The sequence below is a fragment of the Gymnodraco acuticeps genome, unplaced genomic scaffold (assembly GCF_902827175.1).
Source record: "Gymnodraco acuticeps unplaced genomic scaffold, fGymAcu1.1, whole genome shotgun sequence".
In the NCBI taxonomy this organism is placed as follows: domain Eukaryota; kingdom Metazoa; phylum Chordata; class Actinopteri; order Perciformes; family Bathydraconidae; genus Gymnodraco; species Gymnodraco acuticeps.
This window is the reverse complement of record NW_022991180.1, coordinates 3,172,306-3,198,124: the sequence shown is the minus strand read 5'-3', so window position 1 is coordinate 3,198,124 and position 25,819 is coordinate 3,172,306. Positions and strand designations below refer to the sequence as shown.

General features: G+C 40.0%; 1 protein-coding gene across 4 annotated transcripts in view; it reads right to left on the bottom strand.

Moving 5' to 3' along the window:
• grid1a (glutamate receptor, ionotropic, delta 1a) overlaps nt 1–25,819 on the bottom strand; it is a 236,533-nt gene that overhangs the window by 30,430 nt on the left and 180,284 nt on the right. For all 4 annotated transcript variants that reach the window (XM_034238004.1, XM_034238006.1, XM_034238005.1 and 1 more), the window contains exons 5-7: nt 16,311–16,364; nt 3,987–4,160; nt 321–482 (exon numbers count right to left, since the gene is read on the bottom strand). In XM_034238004.1, the coding sequence (XP_034093895.1) occupies nt 321–482; nt 3,987–4,160; nt 16,311–16,364 (390 nt within the window). The remainder of the gene's footprint in view (nt 1–320; nt 483–3,986; nt 4,161–16,310; nt 16,365–25,819) is intronic.

Sequence of the window (25,819 nt, the reverse complement as noted above, 5' to 3'; positions counted from 1 at the left end):
TGTAAGAATATAAAAATCCATAATCTGATTAAAGTGGATGAAATGTAGCCACTTTATACAATTGCAATTTATTTCAATGATAGGGTTACACAAGCCTTTCGATTAGAAAAGTCTAGCATCCACAAATCTGTCTTTAGGCCAATCCCGGTGATCACATTAAACCAACAGCTTCCTCAGGGTATTTTAAGGACTTCAAAGGATTTTCTAAATGACGGTTTGACTTTAAATACCTTTATACTTGCTTCTGATACTTCCCTGAATGGGTATTTCTTTCTAGATTTGATTAATTTAAGCAAAAAGGACATGTTATTTGCAAATACCTTCTTGATGGTGTCCAACATAGACCACCCTCCATTCCATGGCTTGGTGGACTTCCTCATGCAGTTAAGGCTGGCCATACTGTGCCACTTCCTGTCCTCCAGTTTTCTGTAGAAGGCGTTGGCTAGCATCAAAACACTGTCATACAGGTAGAGATTGGACACCTGTCAGAGGACAAAACAAGTCATTTAAAAAATGCATTATTGGACTATGTTTGTGTTGTGCAACTAACAACAGAATAAAAACTGTGGATACAACGAACTACACACATATTTGTTTTTTGGGCTGCAAGAAATATTCCACAGCCCCTCGTTGGACCCTTGTGAATGAGGCAGTGACACAAAAGCACTTTTCTTTCCGCCTGTTCCTGTGAGGATTGAATGTGAAATAAAAACATTCTCAGAGGGGAATAAAAACGTGTCTTCCTCCTTGGCGATATAATGGATGGCATTGGGAGAAACGGTGAACAGTTTCTATTGTGTCCGTCAATGTCATGGCTGTCATTGGGGGAAGACCCAGTTTCTTTCTTCAATACAACAATATTCAAGGATGGCACAGCAGCAACTTCACTCTGACTGTCCACATGTTTACACTTGCAGGAAACTTTCTGTTGAAGCACTTGGGTTGATTTGCTGAACAATCATGGGATTGCACTCCCTGACAATCTGGAGAGTGGCAAAACAAAAATTATTTCTAGGTCAATCATCCTTCCCGAATGAATTTCAGAGCTGCCATCAGTCCAGCTGTCTATCTCTGACTGCAGTGCACCCTGTCAGGAAACATGTCTATCTCTCCTGTGTTGGCCTGACAGTGGATTTGATAGGTCCTCTGGGTCAAGTCAAGTCAAATTCTCCCACAGCGGAAGATCCATGGGAGCAAAACTGGCTGCCACTCCAGGCAGTCAGTTAATGAAGCCTTCAGACTTCCGTCCACGTGTCTTAGTGGTAAGACATCACACTTGCCTCAAGGTCACTCAGTCAGACGCTAAGTCTAGATGTAATGCAACGTAGGAGCTCTGGACATCTAAGGTTACACTTCATGTGAAAGGGGTTATCACAGTGCAATCTCCACGGTGTTAAACTACTCTGATGAATGCTTAAACTGCCATTACCCAATATTAAACCCTCTTTCATGTGAATTATTTAGAACTGTGGGAGCACACACCACATGCTTTACCATCTGTACAGAGTATGAATAGAAATGAAAAGGACATTGTAATAGAGCTACAGGAAACACATATACCCTTACTTACAGTATACTGTAGGTTTCAACACAAGAGAAGTCTTAGAGGTGTAAAGAGTTGCTCTTACCTTACTATATATATACTATGTGTCAGGGTGAGCAATGTTACTCCGAAGATTAAAGTAGGACTGACATTGTGTTAAACAGCTAACAAAGCTGTAATTTTGCTGAAGGGTATCTTCCTCTATTGACTCGCATTGTCATACAGAATTTACCATAGGTTGGGTTACTGGTTGACACATCCTTAATACAAATGACAGAGAGCGTAATCTCTTTGAGATTACAGAGTACTCCCCACTGTGGAAGCCTTTGATAAGCTTGTGATAATAGTTTATCAACAAATATTATATATTTTTAAGATTTTCCATTTGAATATTTTCAGTTTTAAGTACATTTGCAAGTTAATGAAAAACAAGCTCTTATTCACTTTTTAAAATATATTTGATTCTGTTCTGCCATTATTCCCCAGTCGGAGTGAGCTTCCAGTCATTTATATTCATGGACATTCACGTCCCTCATAATAGCCTTATCTAGGAAGTTTAATCTATATTCAGTCGCATACATAATCAGTTAATATTTGCATTCATGAGGCACTTGGCAGATGCCTGCCTGTATACTGTCCTACACCATGAGAGCATTCTGTACAGTCTCTACTGAAACTGTGAAAGATCAGGAATCATGCTCATAACCCTTTTACAGCACATGGGCTCAGGACCGGCCCTTGGCATAGGCAGTATAGGCGAATGCTAAGGGCGCATCAATCTATGGGGGGTGCCGGAAATAAAAAATTAAAAAAAAAAGAGATTAGAAATTACAAAAAAACATTTTTTTTAATTTCATAACAACACAATTTCCCGATTTTGGATCAACAAAGTACATATTATTATCTTATACTAACAGAACCATGCCTAAATTGCGTACAGCGCCCATAAACTATGGCGCACCCCCCCCCCAAAATCAAGTTGAACTGCCCCAGCCCCAGTAATAACCAGAGGTTTATGTGAAATAATTCTTTTTTTAAATAATGGTTTTAGTGTGCAATTATAGGTTTTAATTTTGTATTTGTGTTAATTTAAAATAAATCAAACTCCCAAAAAACGTATACAGCTTTTATTAACATTGGAATTTACTGTGTAAGCGGCCGCGGGGGGGAGAGCTTTAGAGAGCTCTCTCCTGAAAGACTGAGAGGCTCTGATAACCTCAGCTCAGTGAGGTAAAGGCACACCTTTATATGATCATTATAGTTATACAAAAATAACAGTAGTATGAAATACTATATGAAAGTAAAAAAAAGTTGTTATTAATAAACAAGAATACAGTTTGAAAGGGGAGTGATTTGTAAAATATCCATAAATAAAAAGAAAATCTGCTTACAGTTCTGTTTCATATGGGTGTTGAGAGATGTATCCATAGATCTCTTAATGTTGCTCTCAAAGTGCACCAGATTGATGCTTTTAACTGCAATAATAACACAATTAAAAATCTTCCCGGGAGAGCATGCCCCCGGACCCCCCTAGATGAGGTTAGGTCCACCCCCCACTTAAATCATGTTCAAATGGATAGGATACTAAATACATTTGCACACATCTTGTGTCCATATCTTTCTGTTTTGGTTGTCATGCCACAACCGAGCACGTGCATGCATGCACGAGTCATAGTGAGTGTCTGCATTTTGGGGGGAGGGGGCGCCAGCTAAAATCTTGCCTAGGGCAGCAAATTGGTCAGGGCCGGCCCTGCATGGGCTGCACGCAGAACAAAAGAAAGAGACCAGATTGTACTTGTTTTATAGCCCTGCTTCTCCGACTGATAACAAGTGTCCCTCCTGTTGGCTGCTAGTAAAAGTGGATGAAACAGGGCGGTTGTTGCTAAGCACAGTGTTGCTGTTCACTAAGTACTAGCAGCAAAAGGGATACATTAACAATAAAATCAAAACCTTGTAACTGGTCAAATAACAAATAATGCCTCATCCATCATATTGCTTTCATGCTGTTTCGACCATACTGAGTATTTACATGGATAATGTGGAGTGGTTTGAGAATTTCCTTTGCTCTTCATTTCTAGTGTTCCCCCTCTAGTTGGATGATATAAACAAAATATAAAAAATCTGAGGTGTGTTTTGGGATGGAAACCTTTTTGTAGCATACTTTGCAAACATTTCACCACAACAGATGTATTTTCGGTTTCTCGTAATTCTGTGTGGGCTGAGCACTTGTATTTGCACGACACGATAAATCACTCACAAACCTTTGTCAAAAGGTTGTTTTTGATCCTGTTTGTGTCTGCTTGTTATGTGACGGTATATCTAAAACATGTGTTTACAGTTTCAGTGTAATTTGGTAGAAGGTTAAACCCGAGTTCAAATGAGTGATGAATATATAAGTGATAAGTGATGAGCTTCAGCAGTACATCTTTAAATTGTTTTTTACCTCTAGGGACTGCAGGTAGCCTTCCTGCGGGTCACAGAGCAGGGAGGAGATGCGATGGTTGTTCCTCATACAGCGAACGTTGGTGTCTTTCCACAATGGGAAGACCTGACGAATGATGGTCATCCGCCCCAGAGAGCTGTGCACCAGCTCCATGATGTCTGCATCACTCACCTCCTGAATATGGAAACAACAGGAGTTAGGTTCAACAAATATACCTATACATATTCAGTGTATGTTCAACAGAACCTCAGAGGGGGTTTGCAATGGCTGTGTCTGGTTCTTAAGCAATTCAACACGATTACACATTGGTGCTACAGAGCAGTTAAGATAGATTTAGATATATATACAAATATTAGGTATAGTATAGATTGTTCTAAAAAGTATAATGGAAACAACTGATTAGGGTTTAACATATAAACGTGTGCTTTGTTGCTGTTTAAGGACATAAACCTGGATGATCAATCTTTATTCACACAAAATGGCTGTCCAAGGAATTGGTTTATTCAATAACTTCCACCATCTGAGTCTTTGGTTGCCGAAATTGGATATATAGTTGCTATTTAATCCCAACACATTGCAGTTATACATCATCTTAATGTTGAAAGAATAACACATCTATTACAGTAACCAAACAATGTATTATCTGATCATTTACATTCTAAGTATTCTAAATGTTATCTTTTGAAGGCGTCCACCCTCATTTCCAGCTTTACTAAACACCAGCTGTGCAGCTGTGGTATTGTTCTTCACAGATCACTCAAAATACTCCAACAAGTCACTGGTTGCTTGTTCATCTGTTCTCCCTTTCACATTTCGGTTTCTGAACCTTTGTGCTGATTCCTACCAGAGATCTGTTGGCCCATCAGTGTTGGAGTCTTAGATTGTAAATCCTTCAAGTGACACCGACATCTGCTGTTCATCTTCTCTACTGACCGCCAATCTGTCCTTTATATCCTGCTTAGACAGCTGAATCCACTCTCACATACTTCAGAAGAGACTTGGGGATCGTGAAGCATCAGAATGTCGGTAATATCTTTTTTTCTTTAATACATCGTTTATTTCCAGCCTGGGAGCCATTAATATCGAACCCTTATACTTTAGTCCTAAGGACACAGGCGGAATGTATTGATCTATTTTCACATTTTATTTTAAGATAATTCAGCATCTAGGAAACTCAATTATTTTCTATTTAACATAAGACTGACAAATCAATGAACAGTTATTGTATATCCTTCACAATAATAGTGCAGGTGACCCTTGGCCCTCTCCTGTGAGCGGGTGCATATGTGGAGGGTCCGATCAATATTCATGACACATTGAGATGCCTGGTGGTCTCCGGAGCAGGACAGTGTTCAATGCAGAGGCAGACAGTGAGTCTCCTGGGAAATGTTTGGTGCATATTCTATCTGACAATAAAGCTGTAAGGTCACTGACGGGTCAGAACTTAAGCAGCTCTGGGTTGATATTATCTTTAACCACACATGCCTGAACCCATGCTCCCTATCTATTTTCCTAATCAGTAGTTTTGATCTCTCCCTTTTGCATCGACCTCTCTGATGTATCTGCTGGTCTCTGTCCGCCCTCACAGTTAATTTCCCCTGTCTTCTTTCTGGGTCCTTCTGTGCAGTCTATCTTGCTTTTTTCTCTGTCTCTGTTCTTCCGAAATAGTTTAACCTGCTTTTAAATTAATTTCATTGTTTTTCTTTTTGTATATGTATATTTAATGCCTTGAAGGTGGGGTAGGTAATTTTGGAGAAACCAGCTTGAGTGCGCTAGAATTTGAAAATACACAGCCGTACAAAATATGCCACTTCCTCACAGAGCCCCTCCTCCAACACACACGAATGCGCACATGACCAATGAGGGCACGAGATAAGTTTGTGCACAGATGGAAGGCTGACAGGCAGGTAGGCCATCCAGTTATTTTAGCCGGGCCGGCTCAAATGATTATTCGTGCTTTTTACAGCGCTACGGCTTCCACAGAAGACATTTTGTATGGATTTTTGGTCAAAGCACTTAAGATATTCATGGCTATCGGGATGTTAAGAGCATTCCATGGAATATAACAAAAAGTATATCTCGAGCCGGTTTCTCAAACTTACCTACCCCACCTTTAATGTAGCGCACTGTCTTGATCCAAGTTTTTTTTTTTTAGAGCCAGGATTCCCAGATCTTGAATCTGTGTTCTGCATAAATAAAACACTCCTCAGCTGATTCTAGTTCATTTAGTTTTGTCCTCTGACTCTTTTTCTGACTCAGTCAGGTGAACAATTATGAATATTCATGAGTTGCCTGTGACACATTAATCAGATGAATTACGCTGCATGGTTCAGAGAGCCAAACCCTCACGTCCAAGTTAATAACTTCCAGTGCCACCCAGTCCAAGTGTTCTGTCACCATCGTGGGCGATATTTGTGTCAGAACGTGACCCAACAATGAACCTGACCAGGCGGACAAGGATGATGTGCTTTTTTAAATCAGTTGGAGTAAAAAAAATCCAGACGATTTCACCTACATTTCACCTGTACTATATGCAATATACACATTTTTACAGACACAAAAGACTGTTAAATCAAGGACTCATTACAATGGATTCAGCATTACAGAAGCATTATGTATCTTAATATTGTATAAGCACAAACATAAATGTGTCTTCAGTTCAGGTGTAAAGCAGCTTGGTACTGTAGGTAACACACACACATTTCTGAAAGAGTACAAACAGCACGGCCATGTTTCAATGACAACCAATGACCAAGACATTCACAAATCAAGTTGATATGACAGATTATCCTCTTTGTGCTGCTTAGTCAATGTCATTAATCTTTCACTCGAAATAAATAAAAAAGATTACCGGTAATGATGACAGGGATTTAATTAGAAGTTAAGGTGCTTTTAGAAGCTGCAGGCAACTACATTGAGGAGTAATGGGAGTCAGGGAAGAAGAGCAAAGCACAGTGCGTATGACATTAATTTGTGCTTTAGTGTATTATTGAGAAAAAACGAATTAGTTAGGCAGAAAATAACAAAATGATTACGTTATTATCCAGTTGATAGAACCGAATAATTGGTGTCTTTTTCCAACGGAGAAAAAATAAAACATAAGGAAAAATTCATTAACACAAGGCATAAGCCTCCAATGAGTTGTGATACTCTGACCTAAATTATCTTAGTATAAGCTGCTATTAAATCATCAAACAATAGACATGATAATTGTAAATTATGCAACATTGAAGTGTTTTGCAATTAAACCAATACAATCCCATTCAGGCAGAGCTGCATTGTTGAAACTCTCTCATTATAAACTATTGTACCTGGAATCAAAAAGAATACTGCATACCACAAAGAGAGCAGAGACTGGATAATTACTTTTTTTTTTTTTTACCATGTAGGAGGCACTGCTGTTATATTGAGTATTAAAAACATGACGTACATCCATCACCAATTTGCAATGAGTATTTAACAAATGTACGTTGGCTTGAATAATGACTATCATTAAATATATTTAAAACGTTTCTACTAGAGCAGGGGTGGCCAACCAGTCAGAGGTTAAGAGCCACATTTTTTCTATGTTACTGCAAAGAGCCACATCAAACACACAGGCACTGATACCGCTTGTTTCCGTTTTTTTGTTTTCTGGAGACAAGATTTCAACCACGTCACTGATGCATTTTTGTGGCATTGGGATATATATTTTTTAAATCCTCTGGAGCAGAGAGAAGAGCTGTGGATTATTGTTATTGATTAATGCATCAGTGTTTCTTAGGGTCAAAAACACTAAACTCACAACTTAAAATGAAAGCGTTTAGTTTATTTAATAAAAGAGCACATGTTCAATGTGAAAAGTGACAGTAGTTATAGATTATTTGCAATTTGGTGCTATATATATATTAAAAAAAAAAAATTATATATATTTTTTAAACACCTTGAATTTCAGGGGGGGGCGGGGCTCCGTTGGCGGGGCGCAGCGCCCCTCCAAAACAATGGTAGGGGAAACACTGGATAGTGTTTAATCAACGATAGGTTTCCCCCCCTCAAAGGTGATTGGTTCACTGCATCGCAGGTATTATTGTGATTGGCTCTTGGGCCACATCAAAATTAGACTTGCTGTCATCCTCTCATACTGACACCTGACACCACACATACACACGTAGGGAGAGCCGGGACGAAAGTAACACGGGACGAAAGTAACGGAGCGATTTTATCCGAGCCCAAACAACTTTGACCGGACAAATTACGTTAATACTTAACAGACCTACTAAATATCAGGTTTAACTGTCAGGAGTAGCTAGTGTTGTCACGATACCAACATTTTGGTTTCGATACCAAGTCAAGAATTGCGATTCCGATTATTTTTCGATACTTTTCTTAAAAAACAGTCTTAAATGTAATTATTGTGCTTTATTTCACACCAGAACCATAACCATAACACAAACTTTTAAACAATGAGAACAATAAATTAAATAAATGACAAGATTTCCTATTAAATACAATTAATACATTTCTTACAGACAGGCCTCGTGGTGTCCGTAGGCTTGCCCTCACTCTCAGAGATATCGCTCAAATACTTCCAAATTTCGCTTCTGGCGTCTTTTTTGTCAACAAACTGAGGCGCAGCGGCAGCTGCACTCCCACTTGCAGCCATGCTTCTCGCTTTCTCACATGCTCTGGCAGCTAGCGCGTGCACGAGAGAGGGGAGGGACTTAGAGCGTGCTTGAGAGGGGCGGGACTGCAGGCACGGCTGCAGTGCAGGGAGTGGAAGCAGAGCGCTGAACACACACGGCTCTTATTAAAACGGCGCTTTCTCACCGGAGTACTTTCCCCCGTCATTCTTAAAGTACCGATACTAATGAAACGGAGGAATCGTAACGTTTTTAACGACAGGGTATCGCGGTATACCTTTCAAGTATCGGTACAAGCACAAAAACCGTGCAACACTAGTCAGGAGTCAGTGTCTCTCTCCCCCAAACTCACACATATACAATTCGATATGAACTGAAGAGCCGCATGAAACTAGGCAAAGAGCCGCATGCGGCTCGAGAGCCGCGGGTTGGCCACCCCTGTACTAGAGCTATTACATGTTCAACGACACTGTATACCTAAATACAATGATCTTTTAACTGTACAGCATGCATCAAGTATTTCTTTAAAAGCACGAGGATCTGCAATTAAATGTTAAGTCTACATATAAAATGAATGTCGATCTATAGTACAAGGATAATAACATTAACATTATCATTAAAGAGACCTGCATTAGCAGCAGCTCTTCAGTCACTTTATGATCGTTTAATTTAAATATTGGGCTTTATAAATGATACTGTCAAGCACTGCCATTAAAAACTGCATATTAAAGTAAACTAGCTGATTGTGACAGGGGATGGAGTTCCTGTTTGCAATCACATGAGCGAATAAAAAAGCAACCAAAGTAGCATGTAGTTTGATGAAATTAGATTTGTTACTATGTTTTCTTAAAACATTGGCATTTAGTGAATGATATGGAAGTTCATCTGTTTAACTCCACTTCTAAATAGAGAACAAAACATAGGATGGCTGCTGACAGGTCATTGTTGCCTCAAATGAATGGACTTTAAAATGAAACTGAAAGGAAGGGAAGACCTATTGCATTTGATTTGAGCAGGAGGAAATGGATCTCAATTTTGCATTGTGTGATGCGCATCAACCTAACCATAGTTTTATCGTCGACCATCTCTGTGCAAGGCTGTTTGTTTAGAGGTTCTTAATCCAGCTTTAGTGCAACAACATGGACACTGATGTAAGACAATACTGTGACTGCTAACACTTTAGATGATATAGGTTATATAACTAGTGCAGGACATCTCTAATGCAAGTTGAAATTGCATGTAAATTATTACAATAACTAATAATTGCACTATTTTTAAAGTACAAGTGCAAGTCATCATATTATTCCCATTATTATGAGTATAATCAGCTATCTATATTTGAATAGGTGTTTAGATTTGCATTGCTATGATGGAGCATGCATCCTAGAGCAGCAGTGGTCCTTATTCAATGAAACAAGCTGTGTGTGAATTGGATTGCCCACCTCATAACCTCTGTGACATAAAACCACTGTAACTGCTGTAACATTTAGATAAGGTGGTTAGTGCAGGGAGTAGCCTGTCTGGAGTCCTTTAGATTTATGACCATGAAGCAGGATGTCTCCTGTGGTCACCCTTTGTGGGTTAGTAAATCATCTTTTGACATCTGAATTGGATTTCTGCATAGATTCTCATTTTGGTTAATGGTTCAAAAGATCACAACAGCAAAGCCAAAGGTTTTGATGAATGCAATGTTATACAGTACTTTGAGTAATCAATAAACTGATTCTCGTAAGTGGCTTTTACAGTAATCTACCATCCTTTCCCATTGTCTGGTGTAGCAGAGATTGCGTCAGAACAAAAGGAGTTCCATCTCAGTTGCTTGACGGGCAGTTACCCAATACATCAGTCATATCGCGACTGTCCCCCTCAACTCTTTCTGTCAGAGCAGGCACAGCCACCTAATCCATCAAACATTCTGGGGTGTCAGCGTCCCGCCTTTGAAGAGAAAAAAAACAACAACAAATTCTCCCAATCCATCTGAGTCCACTAGACAGTGTCAGAGGCAGACACCCTTCTGTGTGCCAGCAGCTGCAGCACCCTGGCAGTGGGTGGTGAGGGGGAATGTACCGCTGCCTGTCATCCCCGTGTCCTCCTGCTCATGTCAAGCCACACCATAGATTTCAAAGCTTTTACTCTCTAAATATTATGTTGGTCATTCGTGTGTTGAACAAGTTTCATATCCTGCAGGCTTGTGAACTGTGTGCCATTCAAACCCACTCCTTTGGCTTTAAATTGCATTCGAGTCAAACTAAAATGTTTGCAACTGAAGAAAAAGTTTGAAGAGAAAAGTTGATGGTTTTTTAACTAAGAAATTGTGTTTTCATTACAAAGGCTATAAAAACACATGACCATTTACAAATGTGCTGGCTCTGGAATAAGACATCACTTGAGACCAGTTGTGGAATCTGATAAATAAATGCTACTGAAATGTATTATTGAAATACTTTTTGATTTGCCCACACTGGGGATTGAAGGTCAAGCTAATGTCTTGTATGTGTAAACCTACTTGTTTAGGTTGTTCACCTATAAACCTGATTCGGTGATGTCAGTTAAATAAACAGCAGTAGTACAGCCATGTGTGATCGACAGCATTTAGTTAGCTTCATCTCAGATATTGAAGTTACTTTATATGCATGTGTCATCCAGTCCGTCACACCTTATTGTTTCCTGACTTGTGAATATACTCACTTGTCACCATAATCCCTCCTCTCTATCCATTACACTCTGTGCTCTTATCACATTTCTACTTTGACAGCTACATTCATTATGCCACATGTTGCCGCTGGTGGCAGATTAGCATAGCATTGTGGCGAGAGTTGAATACAATGTGAGCCCTCACTGACTGTGTGGGGTATGAAGGCTGGCGGGAGTCTTTGGGGAGCTGACGGTGTGAACAGGCAGCAGTGAGGTTCAAGGACACCTGGTTAAAATGACTGTCACGACTCAGTCATGATCACACAGCTGAAAAGAGCCAACTGTGCACAGGGACTCTCGACACATGGGCAAAAGGTAACATGGAAATCTGTTCTCTCCCTGCAGGGATCTGTGATACAGCTGGACTGCGTCTGATCAGGCTAACAGGATTTCCCTTGAATGCATGCAAAACTCTCTGGTATATTTTAGTTGTGTAAATAAGGAAACATAATTCACAGCAGCACCCAAAGAACAAACATTAATAGCTGTTGCAAGTAAAAAAACAGAACAGAAAAGATTGTAAAATATAAATTCTGAGTATCACTGTGTTAGTCTTTCATCTGACGTTTTGAATTCATTAAAAAGCTTTTTGTACATTCTTTGTGTGACCAGCCATGTTAGGAGATTCTCAGAAATCAAATCACAGGCTAATAGAAACAAGTTGGTTTTCCTTTAAATCTCCTTTCCTGTGAGAGATCAGCAAGACAGGAATTAATAATTTGCTTTCACACATATGCCCCGATTCAATTTACATGGTGACTGTTGAAAGACATATAACAGGCTTGATGAATAAAAAACGATTCAACAAGAGAAAAGAAGTTGCTCAAGTTTTCAGGTTTCTTTTTTCCTCTTTGCTGGAGGCCAACGCCAGCATGAGTAGCAATTGAATTTTCTTGTTAGCTATTTGAACAGCCATGTCTTATTTTCTCCTTTCAAGGCAATTTTCAGTGCAGTTTATCTCTGGTGATGGATTGAAATGAAATGAAACAGAGAAAGGTCGACTACTGCCCAGTAGAACTCACCTCCATCATAATGAAGTGCTTTGAGCGGTTAGTCAAAACCTTCATCACCTCCTCCCTCCCTGACTCTCTGGACCCCCTGCAGTTTGCCTACAGAGCAAACAGGTCCACAGACGACGTCATAGCCCTCACCATCCACACTGCCCTCTCACACCTGGACCAGAGGAACACATATGTGAAAATGCTGTTCATTGACTACAGTTCAGCCTTCAACACCATTGTGCCCTCCAAGCTGGTCATCAAGCTTAGAGACCTCGGGCTCAACAGCGCCCTCTGTGACTGGATCCTGAACTTCCTGACGGGCAGACCCCAGGCAGTTCGGGTGGGAAACATCACATCCTCCACCCTGATCCTCAACACCGGAGCCTCTCAAGGCTGCATGCTCAGCCCTCTCCTCTACTCCCTGTTCACTCACGACTGCGTGGCCACACACAGCTCCAACACCATCGTGAAGTTTGCTGACGACACGACCGTCATCGGCCAGATCACCGACGGCAACGAGACCACGTACAGAGAGGAGGTCGAAAACCTGACATCTTGGTGCCAGGATAACAACCTCCATCTCAACGTTAGCAAAACCAAGGAGCTGATTATAGATTACAGGAAGCAGCAGAGAGAGGGTCACGCCCGATCACCATCAATGGGACTACGGTGGAGAGAGTCAGCAGCTTCAGGTTCCTCGGTGTCCACATCACTGAGGACCTGACATGGACTCTTCACACCACCACCATCACCAAAAAAGCTCGACAGCGGCTCTTCTTCCTCCGCAGGCTGAGGAGGTTCAACATGGACTCCAGGATACTCTTCAACTTCTACAGGTGCACCATATATAGTATCCTGACTGGCTGCATCACAGCCTGGTATGGCAGAAGGTGGTGAAAACTGAACAGAATATCACCAGGACGGAGCTGCCATCCATGGAGGAACTTTACTCCCAGCTCCTCAGGAAGAAATCCCTCCGGATTATAAAAGACCCCCCATCACCCCAGCCACAAACTGTTCTGTCTGCTGCCGTCTGGCAGGCGGTACCGCAGTATCCGGACACAACCCACCAGATTCAGAGACAGTTTCATCCCACAGGCAATAAGACTGCTAAACACCTGAACTTTCAAACAACATCTGTTAAACACCTGAACTGTTGAAACAACATCCACAACATTCATCTGGCTGCTACTTAGAAGAGAAATTATGTATCTTATATATTGTATATAGACTCTTATTGCACTATTTTTATTTTTATTTGTATTTAATATTTACTTGCACTATATTGTTCTCTGTATCCGTTTTATTGTGTTGCACTGTTGGAGTGAGCCTGTGACCTAAGATTTTCATCGTCATAACTAGGGATGCTCCGATCGATCGGTCACCGATCGATATCGGCCGATACTCACTCTCTACCGATCGATCGGTGCTCTCTAAACATGCCGATCGCGAGAGCCGATTGCATGACGTAAAATACATGACACTTTTCTCTGTGTGCGGCAAAACAAGCTCGCCAAAATGGCTTCACCGGTCTGGCATTATTTTAAGGTGTCCGAAAAAGACAGTAAAATAGCGGTATGCAACGTGTGTGAAGCAGAAATCCTGCAGCTCCGCCCGCCGGACAGGTAAGCGCAGCGAAACACACACACAGGGAGAACCAGACCGCAGTTCATTTCCTCATATTCCAAACGAGAAATTACAGTAGCAAATCACCCGGTTCTTTACGACCAGAACTATTAACGGGATACAAACCGGAGGAACCAGGCATGGAGGGAGGTGGCAGAGACAGTGGGTGAAACTGGTAGGTTTTCGCCTGTTTAGGGAGTTTATATATATATATTGCTCGCATAAAATCTCCGGGGTTTTTTGCTTTGTATGTCGGGGGCGGGAGATTCATGTGATTGGTTGTTTGTCGCGTTGCTCGCAAAAAATCCCCAAGCTTTCAGACACGCCCAGCTCCAAGATTTTCAAGATTTTTGAAAAGCTGCTGCGTGGACGTACCGTAAGAGTTAGACCTAACACACTTAGCTATTTTATCTACCTCTGGAACAAGCTAAACTAGTTATTATAAATATATGTATTCTTCATTGTCGGGTCACTCATTACTGGATCAGTGAGCTGCATGAGATACTGACAGGCTGTCATGAGAGGGAGAGGGGGAGAGAGAGAGAGAGAGAGAGAGAGAGAGAGAGAGAGAGAGAGAGAGAGAGAGAGAGAGGAAAAGAGAGCGCTTCCGCTAATTTCTCCCGTGTTATTATCCAAAGTGAATGTAAACTTGAATAATGTACATCATTTGAATGTAATAATTAAGTTGATTGTTGTTTGTGGAAGCTCCAGTGAATGAGCCCCATTAACTGAGTTTTAAACATCATTTTAAATGGAAGATTTAAAGTGATGTTTAAATCTTCCATTTAAGCCCCGCCCACTCGATCGGATCGGCGATCGGTATCGGCTGATACTGATTCCGGCGATCGGTGATCGGCCCCGAAATTGGCGATCGGAGCATCCCTAGTCATAACTATACTGTAGCTATGTTCGTATGACAAATAAAAAACCTTGGAAAGGATCATCAAAAATGACAGAAAGAGGAAAAGAAAATGGAGAAAAATATATTTTCACTGTCTTTGGACAGGGAATGGGTATTTGTTTCATATTTCAAATATTTAACCAGGCAGGCTTATTTATTCCCCTTTAAATGTGTAACCAGGAGAAATAACTCCACAGTAAGCCACATCACACCAACCATTAAGGGAGCGCAAGAGAAATTAACATGCCATTAGTTCATATGTTCCCAGAGTCTGATGCAATTAGAGCTAATGTCTTGCTAGAAGTCTGTTCTAATTGACTGAGATACTGTTTCAAAGAAAATAATAACAGTCCCTATCTTATTATCTTGTTTGACACTCCTTTATTTTTAGGAAACGTATCAACAAAATAATATGACTCAAGGTGCCAGACATTAAAGTTTCATAGAAAGTGCGGTCTCATTAGCTGTTGATTTTCAATACTTTAGTTTGTGTGCTGAAATGCAGGGTGAAAATGATTTAAAACATACAGGGAAGTTATTCTATAAAGGCTCATTACGATCAACAATGAGGTCATTTAGGCTTCCATATATAGCAGAAGGTTTTCAACACATTGACACTTTTGAAAATCATTATTGAAACGCACTACAACCAAATGACTAAATAAAGAATACAAATGCATGAATTACTTTTTATTTGAAGTCCAATATGTGTTGTATTTAGTATGTGTTTCAACCTTCTGTATCAAGGGATAGAGAAGCTGCTACTAAGAAATACAAAAGCCAATTAATGAATGTATGTTGCTTATAAGACATGGCTTTCTATATATATATACTGCAGCATATACTCATTATTCATAATTCATGCATTACAGATCAATATGTGTCATGTTTCGGATGTTGAACATATGCTCAGATGTTTGTATAAGGAGAAGACATTTAAATACGTGTGCGTGCGTTTGTGCGTGTTTGTTCGACAGAAAGTGTCTTATATTCCAGGTTAAATAAAGTCTGTGAAACCTTTTATCTAATTTATTTCACCCACTGCTTTTATTATTGTGAACAATCCTGTGTCTCCGCTCTTATCTCCAAATCAAATTTAATCTATGAAAATGCAGCGCTGAGGCACTAAAGCTAAAGGCAGAGTCCACTGTTCTGTATTCACAAAGTGCACCTGGATTTTGTGCTGTTACAGCCACTTTAGAAACCCATTTAGGTCAATGTCAGACATACGCGTAAAGGGGAGGGGGCGCACTTAACTTAACGGTATAAGAAGGGCAATTATACACTATTAAATAAAGGCCCAGTCCATCAGTCAGCCAATATAGTATAAAAGCATAAGATGTGCTGCTTATTTATATTAATGTGAATACATGTTTTCATGTGTTTGTGTGCGCCTTGGCAGCATGTGAGGCCTTGTTGACAGAGACAAAGTGAGGTCTGTATTTACTCAAGTGCATACAAGTGTGTTTGTGTTTGGCCTCACCTCATTGGCATAGACCCAGTGACTGTCCTTGGACGCCAGGTTGGTTTCCACAGCCTGCATTGAAAAAAATAACAAGGGGAAGAGAGGGGAAAGAGAAAAGGACATTTGAGAAAACCTTGAGTGTAATTCATTGAAATCTTACAACATGTTAGTCACTCCAAGTATCTTTACAGCTGATTCAGAGATGTCTTGAAGCTATATAAAAGCTGATTTTATGTTACATTTGATGGTAGAATGAACCTTGAGCAAAATTGCGCATACTATGCACAATGCTGTAGTACATAATACTCCGTTGGCCGTACTCATTTTCAGAGACTTTGAAAGTGAAAATGTGGAACCAAAATAAATTGATGCCAGTGTTGGATAAAACAAATCTGTTACCTGTCAGAATCTGGCAGTAGAGAGTCAACTGCGGAAATACTGATTACTAATTATTACTATGAGAAAAGGCTTTGTGGTGACACAGCACAGCATTGTGCAGTGCGACTATTACGATTCTGAAACTTCAGGAACACCGGTAAGAACAACTTAATTCTCAGACCAATGCGTTTTGGCTTGAGACAGGTTATCCAAGGACAACGTCTGACATTGAAGTCGTGTGTTGCTAGACATTTGAGCTCTTCAATTTGAATATGTCACACTGAAAAGAGAAGCTGTGCATTCCCCATGCATAATAGGGCAGACCTTTTCTAGCACTCTGCTGTCACGGCTAGACTTTCACCACCTAGTCTTTGTCAGTATCAAATACATCTGATTTTTCAAGGAGAAAACCAGGATTATATATAACAGTGTTTTGTCATTTACATGACATTTAGATATGAGTTTTCGGGAGAAATTGAATTGCAATTTGGTAACTTAAGTGCATGTAAATGAACTGGCTGACCTGAAACCTCTGAGTGCAGGTGGAAATTACCCTCCATAAACCCTCCATCTCATTATGAAGTTCCTATACCTGTCACGAGACTGCACACATTTGACATCTGTCATGCTTAACGTCTTAATGCATGCCCTCTCCAGCAAATTACTACCATTAGTATCTAAATGAATCCCTTCCATGCAAAGCAATGAAGACTGATGTCTCAAATATGACTGGTGTAAACATGCAGCATTTTTACTCAACAACACTACTCTCATCAATATTAGCTGGTGCAGAGCTATGCACCAAAAGCTGCCAGTCAATCCTGTAACCTCGGAATGATTTGATTTGAATGCTCCTTTCATTCCCAGATTGAGCTCGTCAAAGTGCAAGAGAACCAAACCAGTGCAATAGCAATATTTACCTCAACGGTTGAAATACCACGTCTCGTTCTAAAAGAGCAACAATAACTGTTGCACAAAAAATGGTTTATTACATGGTGGGCTTGTTTTTTTTACCAGTGAAACCACTCAGCTGAATTAAGTAATATTGAGACCAAAAGGGTCCAGTTTAGCATTCAAATCAGATTGGTTTATTTATACTTCAAGAAACGCGCAATATTTCAAATTAAGCTACTGTATAAGAGACTACTCACAAGGCTGTAAAGTACAGCACTGCATATCGGCCTAATCACATTTCAATGTGATAAAGGCAGAGAACAAATGAAGTATTTCAATACTATGTCACACAACAAAGCACTGGAGGGCCTGTGTATGAAAAGTGTGTCTTTGTGTCAGTGTGTGAGTGCGATTGTTTGCAGGTGTGGAACAAAGCAACATTCTGAGAAAGATGAAGCACACGATGCTCAACGAAGAGCCTTAGGGACCACTTTAGGCATAAGGTGAACAAAAAGAAAGCAGAAGCAGAGTGTTTCTGAAAGTGAATCATGAACAGTGTTATTTTGGTAGAATCTAGATATTTGAAGTATATTTTCTTCCATGGAATCATAATTGTATTACCATGTTTGATTTGAATAATTTCAGTTAAAAATGTCGAGTTCTCAGTGCCACGTGCAAAATAATATAATCCGTTTACAGATAGCGCAAGGCAGATTTTTTCACACAGATAATTACATTAGCCCTTGAATCATCCTTGAGTAACACGATAGGATGGTTTACTTTGACAAGAGATACATCGCGACACGTCTCTTTCAGCAAGTCAGCATTACCCTTTTAAATAAAAAAACAAAAGATCCCAAGCAGCTTCCTGTTATTTGATTGATTAGAAAATACCCGCAAAATACTTTAATTTGTGAGTGACCCATTCATTTCAATATTTATGATTTCTCTCTGGACCTGAACAAAAACCTGACAGTGAGAACCATTGTCTGCCTTGAAGAACAACCTTGACATTCAGGCGAGATGACAGGTCCTTGAACTGTATTCATTGTTCCAGACTAAATGCCATAATGGTAAGAAAACAAAGCCAAGTACCATAGTGGGTTAGTTGATGCGTACCAGCTGGGATGCAGTGTTTTGTGGAAGCCCCGGGCACAAAAAACCCTCCACTTGAGAGGCTCAGCCCTATAGTTCACAGCACAACTGAACACTTGAGACACTCTAGAAATAAAGCCTTAGTTAATCTAAATAATATTGTGCCCCTCGCATGGATGTGACAAAACCATTATTGTTCTAAGTGTTTGAGAGCTGCTATTGCAGACTCAAATCTGTGCTGGATTTACAGCTTAACACCGTGATGTCACTCATTGTTAGTCACCTTTGCCATTTTCTCCAACATCAATATATGAAGGCAAAAGGTGAGGACAATTACCCTTTTTAGATTCATGGGAATTGAAATATACTGTATGCAACAGAACACTAATTTGATTCTTAACATTCATGACTGGTTTTATTTCTTCAGTAATTGTGATTGGCCCCAGATTAATTTTCTTCATTCAAAGTGAGACACATCATTTTAATTGAAAAGTGCCTGGGTGCTGAGTTCTCGGAAATATCACAAACACGCCGTGCATAAATTATTTCAGCAAGTTGCTAATAAGGATTCAGAACTTGCAGCTCTTAAATACAAAGGCCCCTTATGTCTCAGTAGAATTCCTACATTATGTTACCTAATACGCCCTTTCCAAATCACATATAGTCATTTTTCAGCTAAACTAAGAAAGGATTTTCCCCTTTTCCTTAAAATATATCACACCAAAGCCTTAAAAATCAATTGGAGACCTTAAATGCTACCGACATCCAGGCAGAGTAATTTGGGCTTTGTGTGTTTTCTTCTTTTCCATTCACTTCAGGAGATGATGTAACAGTGAAACTCTGGAGAGCAATGTGGTTTTGGAGACGGCAGCACAGACAAGAGCCTGGAGTGACATGTGAGGAATATTCTATACTGTTGATACAGCCAAAGCCTGTCGACAGTAAGATCTCCAATCAGAGAGGCATAGTACCCCAGGCATGTTCTTACAGTATACAGTAGCAATGCAACAAAGGCAGCCACAGAATGCCAACTCCAATTTAAAACTGTGACAGCCAGAGAGGGATTGAAAGGAATTGCAAAGATGTAAAAATAGGTAGGGGGAGGTAAAGGTAATTCTAAGACGACTGAGGATGATTTGCATGTGTGGGTTGACACACAGTATTGTAAACTCATTAAATATAATTATTTGTCCAAGTACAAAACGGTAAAGCAAGTTTTGATTGTAAGTGTATTTGTCACACCTATATACAGTAGCTAAACGTTTTCCGTTTAATACAACATTCCTGAATTAAAGCTACTTTCCCAAAAGTCAAATTGTTCCATTTCAGTTGACATTGTTTTAAAGAGGCACATTTGATTTGAATTGCTGAATAACTCAGTAATTTCACTTAAGCTGGAGCAAAACTTTTCCCTGAAAAATAATTCTAACAACAACATAAACATACGGTATATGAACATTGTTTACGTCATTAACAACTTTCTCATTTGTTCACATCACAGTGTACAGACCTTGCAAGTGAAGCGAATCCCCACCCTGCAGCTCACAGTTTAGATAATGATCTTAAATCAATGTGTCTTCAAAATGGTATACAGCACCATGTGGAAAGAACAAACACCCAACCTCCTAGCTAGATAAAAAACCTTAGGCATTTGCTGTTCCCTAATGATCTTGCGAATCACAATTTCTGATTTAATTGTAAAACAGGATGTTTTGATTAACTTTAAACCAACAAAGATTTGCTCATTAAAATGTACCATCAGTTTCAGTCTAGCAATCTTTACCACTCATTGTCTCTAAATGTCTTCATTTCTACCTACCTACACGTATGCAGTGCGTAGTGTGAATGTGAATCTACATCTACCAATCTACAATATATATACTTTACTAGTGGTAGATTCAGGGCCGCCCCTCCCTACAGGCCAATCACGCAGGCTGCATGGGGCCCCGCCCAGAGGGCCTCTGCTGCTGTGCGCAGTTCTCCGCGCACCCCCGCTGAGACGCGAGAGTGAGAGGTGACAAGGGGAGCACGTCTGTAACCCGACACCATTGCAATGAATCGACATCTGACCAATCACGGCTTTGATACGGCCACATGCAGGTGAAGAGATGTCGGTGAAAAGACAGTTTCAGTCCGGGGCAAGCAAGAGGGAAAAAACCTCATCTCACAATGTCGCTTGGGGCCCCAAGTTGGCCAGGGGCGGCCCTGGGTAGATTAATTGATATCTCTAATCACATGCTCAGACTATCATTTACAACAATGCCTGAAACCATAACATTACATTTGCAGTCTCGATATGAGCAGTAAACAAGAGTTAAGCTTACGTGTAATGCTTATACTGGTTGCTGAAGCCAAACCGAATAATGGCAAATACTCAGTTCAGAGGTGTGACACAGACCTAGAAAAGGAGGTAAACATGGCTCAGTCTGCAGTGTTTGAGAACTAAAACTATGCAGGCTTGAAGGTTTTCCAGAATAACTGCCTCATTTGTTTGTGTGGTTTTCTGATGCAGCATTAAATACGATTGGGGATATAATTATTTGTTGTCACACATTTACCATTGAAACCATTCTACTGAATTATACTAGTATTGCAGTGCAGTGTATTTTATCGTTACAAAGTCATTTTTTACGTTTTTTGGGTTTGTGATTAGTGTACAGTATCTAAATGTTGATCTCATATATATATTCAAATATATATATATAGATACGATATGCAAATTAAGAGACTAACTGAATTATCTGAGGGAAAGATACAAACCCCTAACAACTATCTGTCCTTCCATCAGTCTTATATACAATAGTGAGGACACTCATGCACTGATTTTCTTGTTAGTGAAACGCTCTCATGATGCAGAGGCTGCTGTATTTACCCCCCCCCCATCTCTCTTAGTGGGTTCAATGATAACAGACTCGCTCCTATTTGAGGCCATGCAACATACGTTTAAGGTCAGCCCTGGGTGCATAGCAACTAAAGGCCATTGTTGGTTTGAAGTGGCGATATTTAAAAGAGTCTTAGTATTGGGCAAGAGGGTTGACAATGAAGGAGGAACTCTTTATCTCATCTTAAATGATTTTGTTAATATGTAATTATAACTCAAGGACAAGCAGATAGTCAATGCACTGTGAAAAGCAACACAGTGTTAACACAGTGTAAAAATAAAACGGCAATATTACACACTGTTCCAGAGAACAGACAATAATGAGGCCAGCACTTCAGTGGCCTTTCACAGAGTCTCAGTATTTGTTCATGATTTAGAAGAGGATGGACAATGAAAAGATGTTAGAAGCTGTCCAACCTATCCATGATTCTTCTGAGAGGGGATCTCACAAAGGAGCCAGGCCGGAGTAATAAGGTCTGTCATAAAAGATTCACAATAGTCCCTCTGAACCCAGCCTCGCCACCGTTGCTGTGGAAACACACCTTGAGACTAATAATCTGCTCCATCGACACAGCATTGAACAAAAAGGTGCTAACTGCACCTTTAGATAGGTCCAGACTCCAGACATACAAATTAAATGACCTTTTACACAAGCAATCATGTCAATAGGCCTATTCACACCATACATGTACGGGTTAGATTATTGCCTATGTTCATCACTGCCATGTGACTAATTAACTAATGACTGACACTCAAAATATACAGCAAATGATGAAACCAAGAGAAATGTCTCCTGGGGTACTGATCTGCAGTCCTTAGTGATAATCCAACACCTGATTCCCAGCGCTTCTGACCTTCCACTGTCAGTATTCAAGACCAGGTGGCCCTTCCAAGAAGATGGCACACGCGTGTCACATTAAAAACAAATCACGACTCCCATCTGCCGTGGTGCTGAGGCCGCTAGTGCCTCTCTGCATGTAGTTAGCTTCCCACAGGCTTAAGCTACAGCCATGAGTAGAATAGCTAATGTCCCCACTAGAAGACTCACCAGTTGGCACATTAGCTTTGTTATATGGATTAAATTAGAAGAAATGTACCACTCTTCTAAAGCCTGCAATGCAGCATTTTCTGTATGTTTGTAAATGTAAAAAAGTAACATTTGATAAACTATTTATTAAAACATTTATGAGAAAACTAGTGGATAGATACATTTATTTAATCTGCCAAAATGGTTCACAAAGAGCGGCTGCAGCGCAAGGAGGAGCTTAATATGACATAAGCCCTTTTTTCCCTTTCTGAGCACGAACTCTTCTATAATGTCTTTATTGTTGGCATTTTCAGTAAAAAAATATGTGACGGCTACTCTTTAACTGTCCCTGTGAAATATTCCCTCTGTGTGAGCTGTAATGTTGTGCGGGGGATTGTCCCTGACAGGATTAAAACTAGGTGTGACATTTTATGACTACCATAGCAGGCTGAAGAGCCTCCTGAGTGCCGGCATCCAGTGAGGCAGACCAACATTCAGGCCATGGGGGTTGGAACAGTTGCTATTTTTTTTAATGCAACAAACATGACTTTAGCATTGATTTGATCCATCACAACCAAAATAGTTTGAGACAGTCTTGTAATGAGAGGGCATGTTGTATAAAACCTAGGAAAACAATTGTATTCAGAACTATTTTGCTTACATTTCATTAACCTCGCATAATGCACCCAAAATAATACATTCACATAAGTTATAAACACATCAGAATGTACATTTTTTTTAAAGATCTTGCTCTTCCTTATGCTGTTTAAAAGGGGCTTTGTGTGGCTTGAAAGTAAACAACCAGGTTGATTGATTGATGAGGGTTTAGTCCATACAATGGTTAAACTCTTCTGAAGACAGGAATCTGCAGCTCTAGTATGCCTTTACTGAATATTCAACCGTCTCATAATCAGATATTTAAAGCCAGGTATTTTTCTATTTCACAATGAAAAAACGACATCTCTGTGAGTGCTTGACATTGTGAGCAGGCTTTGAATAAAGACAGTTAGCATTTTCATTTCATTTCTTTAACAAGACACCCAAGAACACTCCTTAAACAATACATCTTAGCAGAAGACAAATGACTTTGCATTTCCGCAGGGTGTCCTTGGGGAAGTACTGAACATAAACTAACCCCTTGCACCTAGGGGAAATTTATGTTGTGGATCTGTGATGATATTTGCAATTGGATTTTTATTGCACAGCTGATGAATGTAATAAAGCAGGATAATTAACAGAGAAGAAACTGATTACCTCACCTAAAGTTATGTTGTTCATCTGTGACAACAGTTACAACACAAGGACAAGCATATACTCTATACAGTCAATTTGATTTGAAAAGCAACATGCTGTAAGACATGAGAATATTTTATATTTATAAACTCTACACAAATTAAGCGTAATAAATTAACACTGATATTTTAAGCAAAGTGTTAAAAATAGATTTTACACAGAACATTAATGTTTCACAAACCAAAAAAGGTTGCATCAGGATTGTAGTTATGGAAACCTGCAGATCGTGTACTCTCTCTAAGCCCTTTGATGTTATCTGTACCATGTCTGTAAGATGCATAACTCAAAATAAAGTTGACAAGCAAAAGCTATTTAAATAAAAAAACGTAACTCTTGGGATTGAATCCAAGCAAAGACAATAGATAAGGAAAAGAATACTACTTAAAGGCAACTGAATAATGCATGCCACCATTACCTAACATTAGTCGAGTGATTTAAGGTGAGTGAAATACAATAATTGTTTCCCATAAAAGCACTTTGTACCATTCCAAGACCATTAGCTTCGAATAATGGATCACAGAACTTTCCTTTCGCACTGAACTTCACACCCCAAATAACACATCTTAAGAAAGAGGTAAGTGATTTGTATTTGGAAACATCTAAATCATTTATCTCTCTTTAGCCAATGTTGCATTCAGAGCAGGACAGGTAGCATCCACACAACTTGCATACAAAGTAATCTGTCCACTCTTTATGTTGTACTTCTTGATCAAGTTTTGTGTAAAGGGTCTTGAAGTGGTTTTATTGTACAGAAAAAAAGGGGCGAAGCCTGCGAGCTAGTTCAGGCAGTCAACTCGAGCACCAATGATACATTAACACGTGACGCACCTCGTCCCTCTTACAACCAACCAAACACATTCTCATAAACATGCCGCTCTATTTAAGCTGCCAGGTCTTGCTGTCTCTGCCTCGCTATGCTGCTGCTGCTGTGTTCACTTGCTAATGCTGTGTTCATGTTCCTGCTGCTGTGTTTCATGTCGCTGCTGCTTGCCTGCCCCCACCACCACCACCACCCCAGCTTCCACCCCAGCTTCCACCTGTAGGCTCGGGGGATAGTTATCTAATCATCACTCAATGTTCTTTGTAAATCTGTGGAGTGATGAGGCCCGAGCCTAGACGCCAAACTCAAACTATATGCTGCTTATAATAAACATATTAAGAAACACGTGAGTTGTCTGACTTAACTGACATCGTGGGAAACTGAGACCTAATTGCTCCTTTTAGTAAAGCCAAAAATAGACCACTTTAAAAAGATGTAAAGACGTTTCATATGACTTGTAGAGTAATAAAATAAAGTTATATAGCCCTCTCTCTTAAGACAGCTCACTACAGTGCAGTGTCCTTACATCACAGCCATGTCAGTGTCCTTGAATGTAATCAATGGATTAGGAAGCCTCTTAAGCTTTTTATGTCCTGTGGACTTTTTCCCTTGCATGGGCTATAAGAGGGCACTGCCCACCAGGTAAGAACACTCAGACACACATTTGCAGATGACTACAGACACTGCTGTAATCTCTGCTTGAGGGTACACGATAACACTTCCTACTGCTGAAACTCATAGGCGGCTTTCAGGGAAGGATAGCGACAATAACAGTGAGGTGAGAAACCTAAAAGAAAGCTCAGTTTGGGTATTACAGGAGGAACAGTGTCAGTCTTTTAATTTGAGCATTTATGCTTGAAGGTCTGTCCGATAATTGCAGTGACCTACCTTCGGGAAATGTAGCTTTTGTGGGAAATAAGTACTGCCGTTTCTTTAAAAGCACAACTTTTGGGGGGCTGTTCAAATATCTAAGATATACAATGTGGTAAAATAATGGATGATATAATTATTTTTCGAAAAATAGAATTCCATGTCACTAGCCTTTTTCGGTGCTAGAGGTTATTACTGTCTTATCAAATTCTCACACACTGCCTATCTGGAGGCCTGGATTGAACCTTCATTTAGGGGCATAGCTGTAA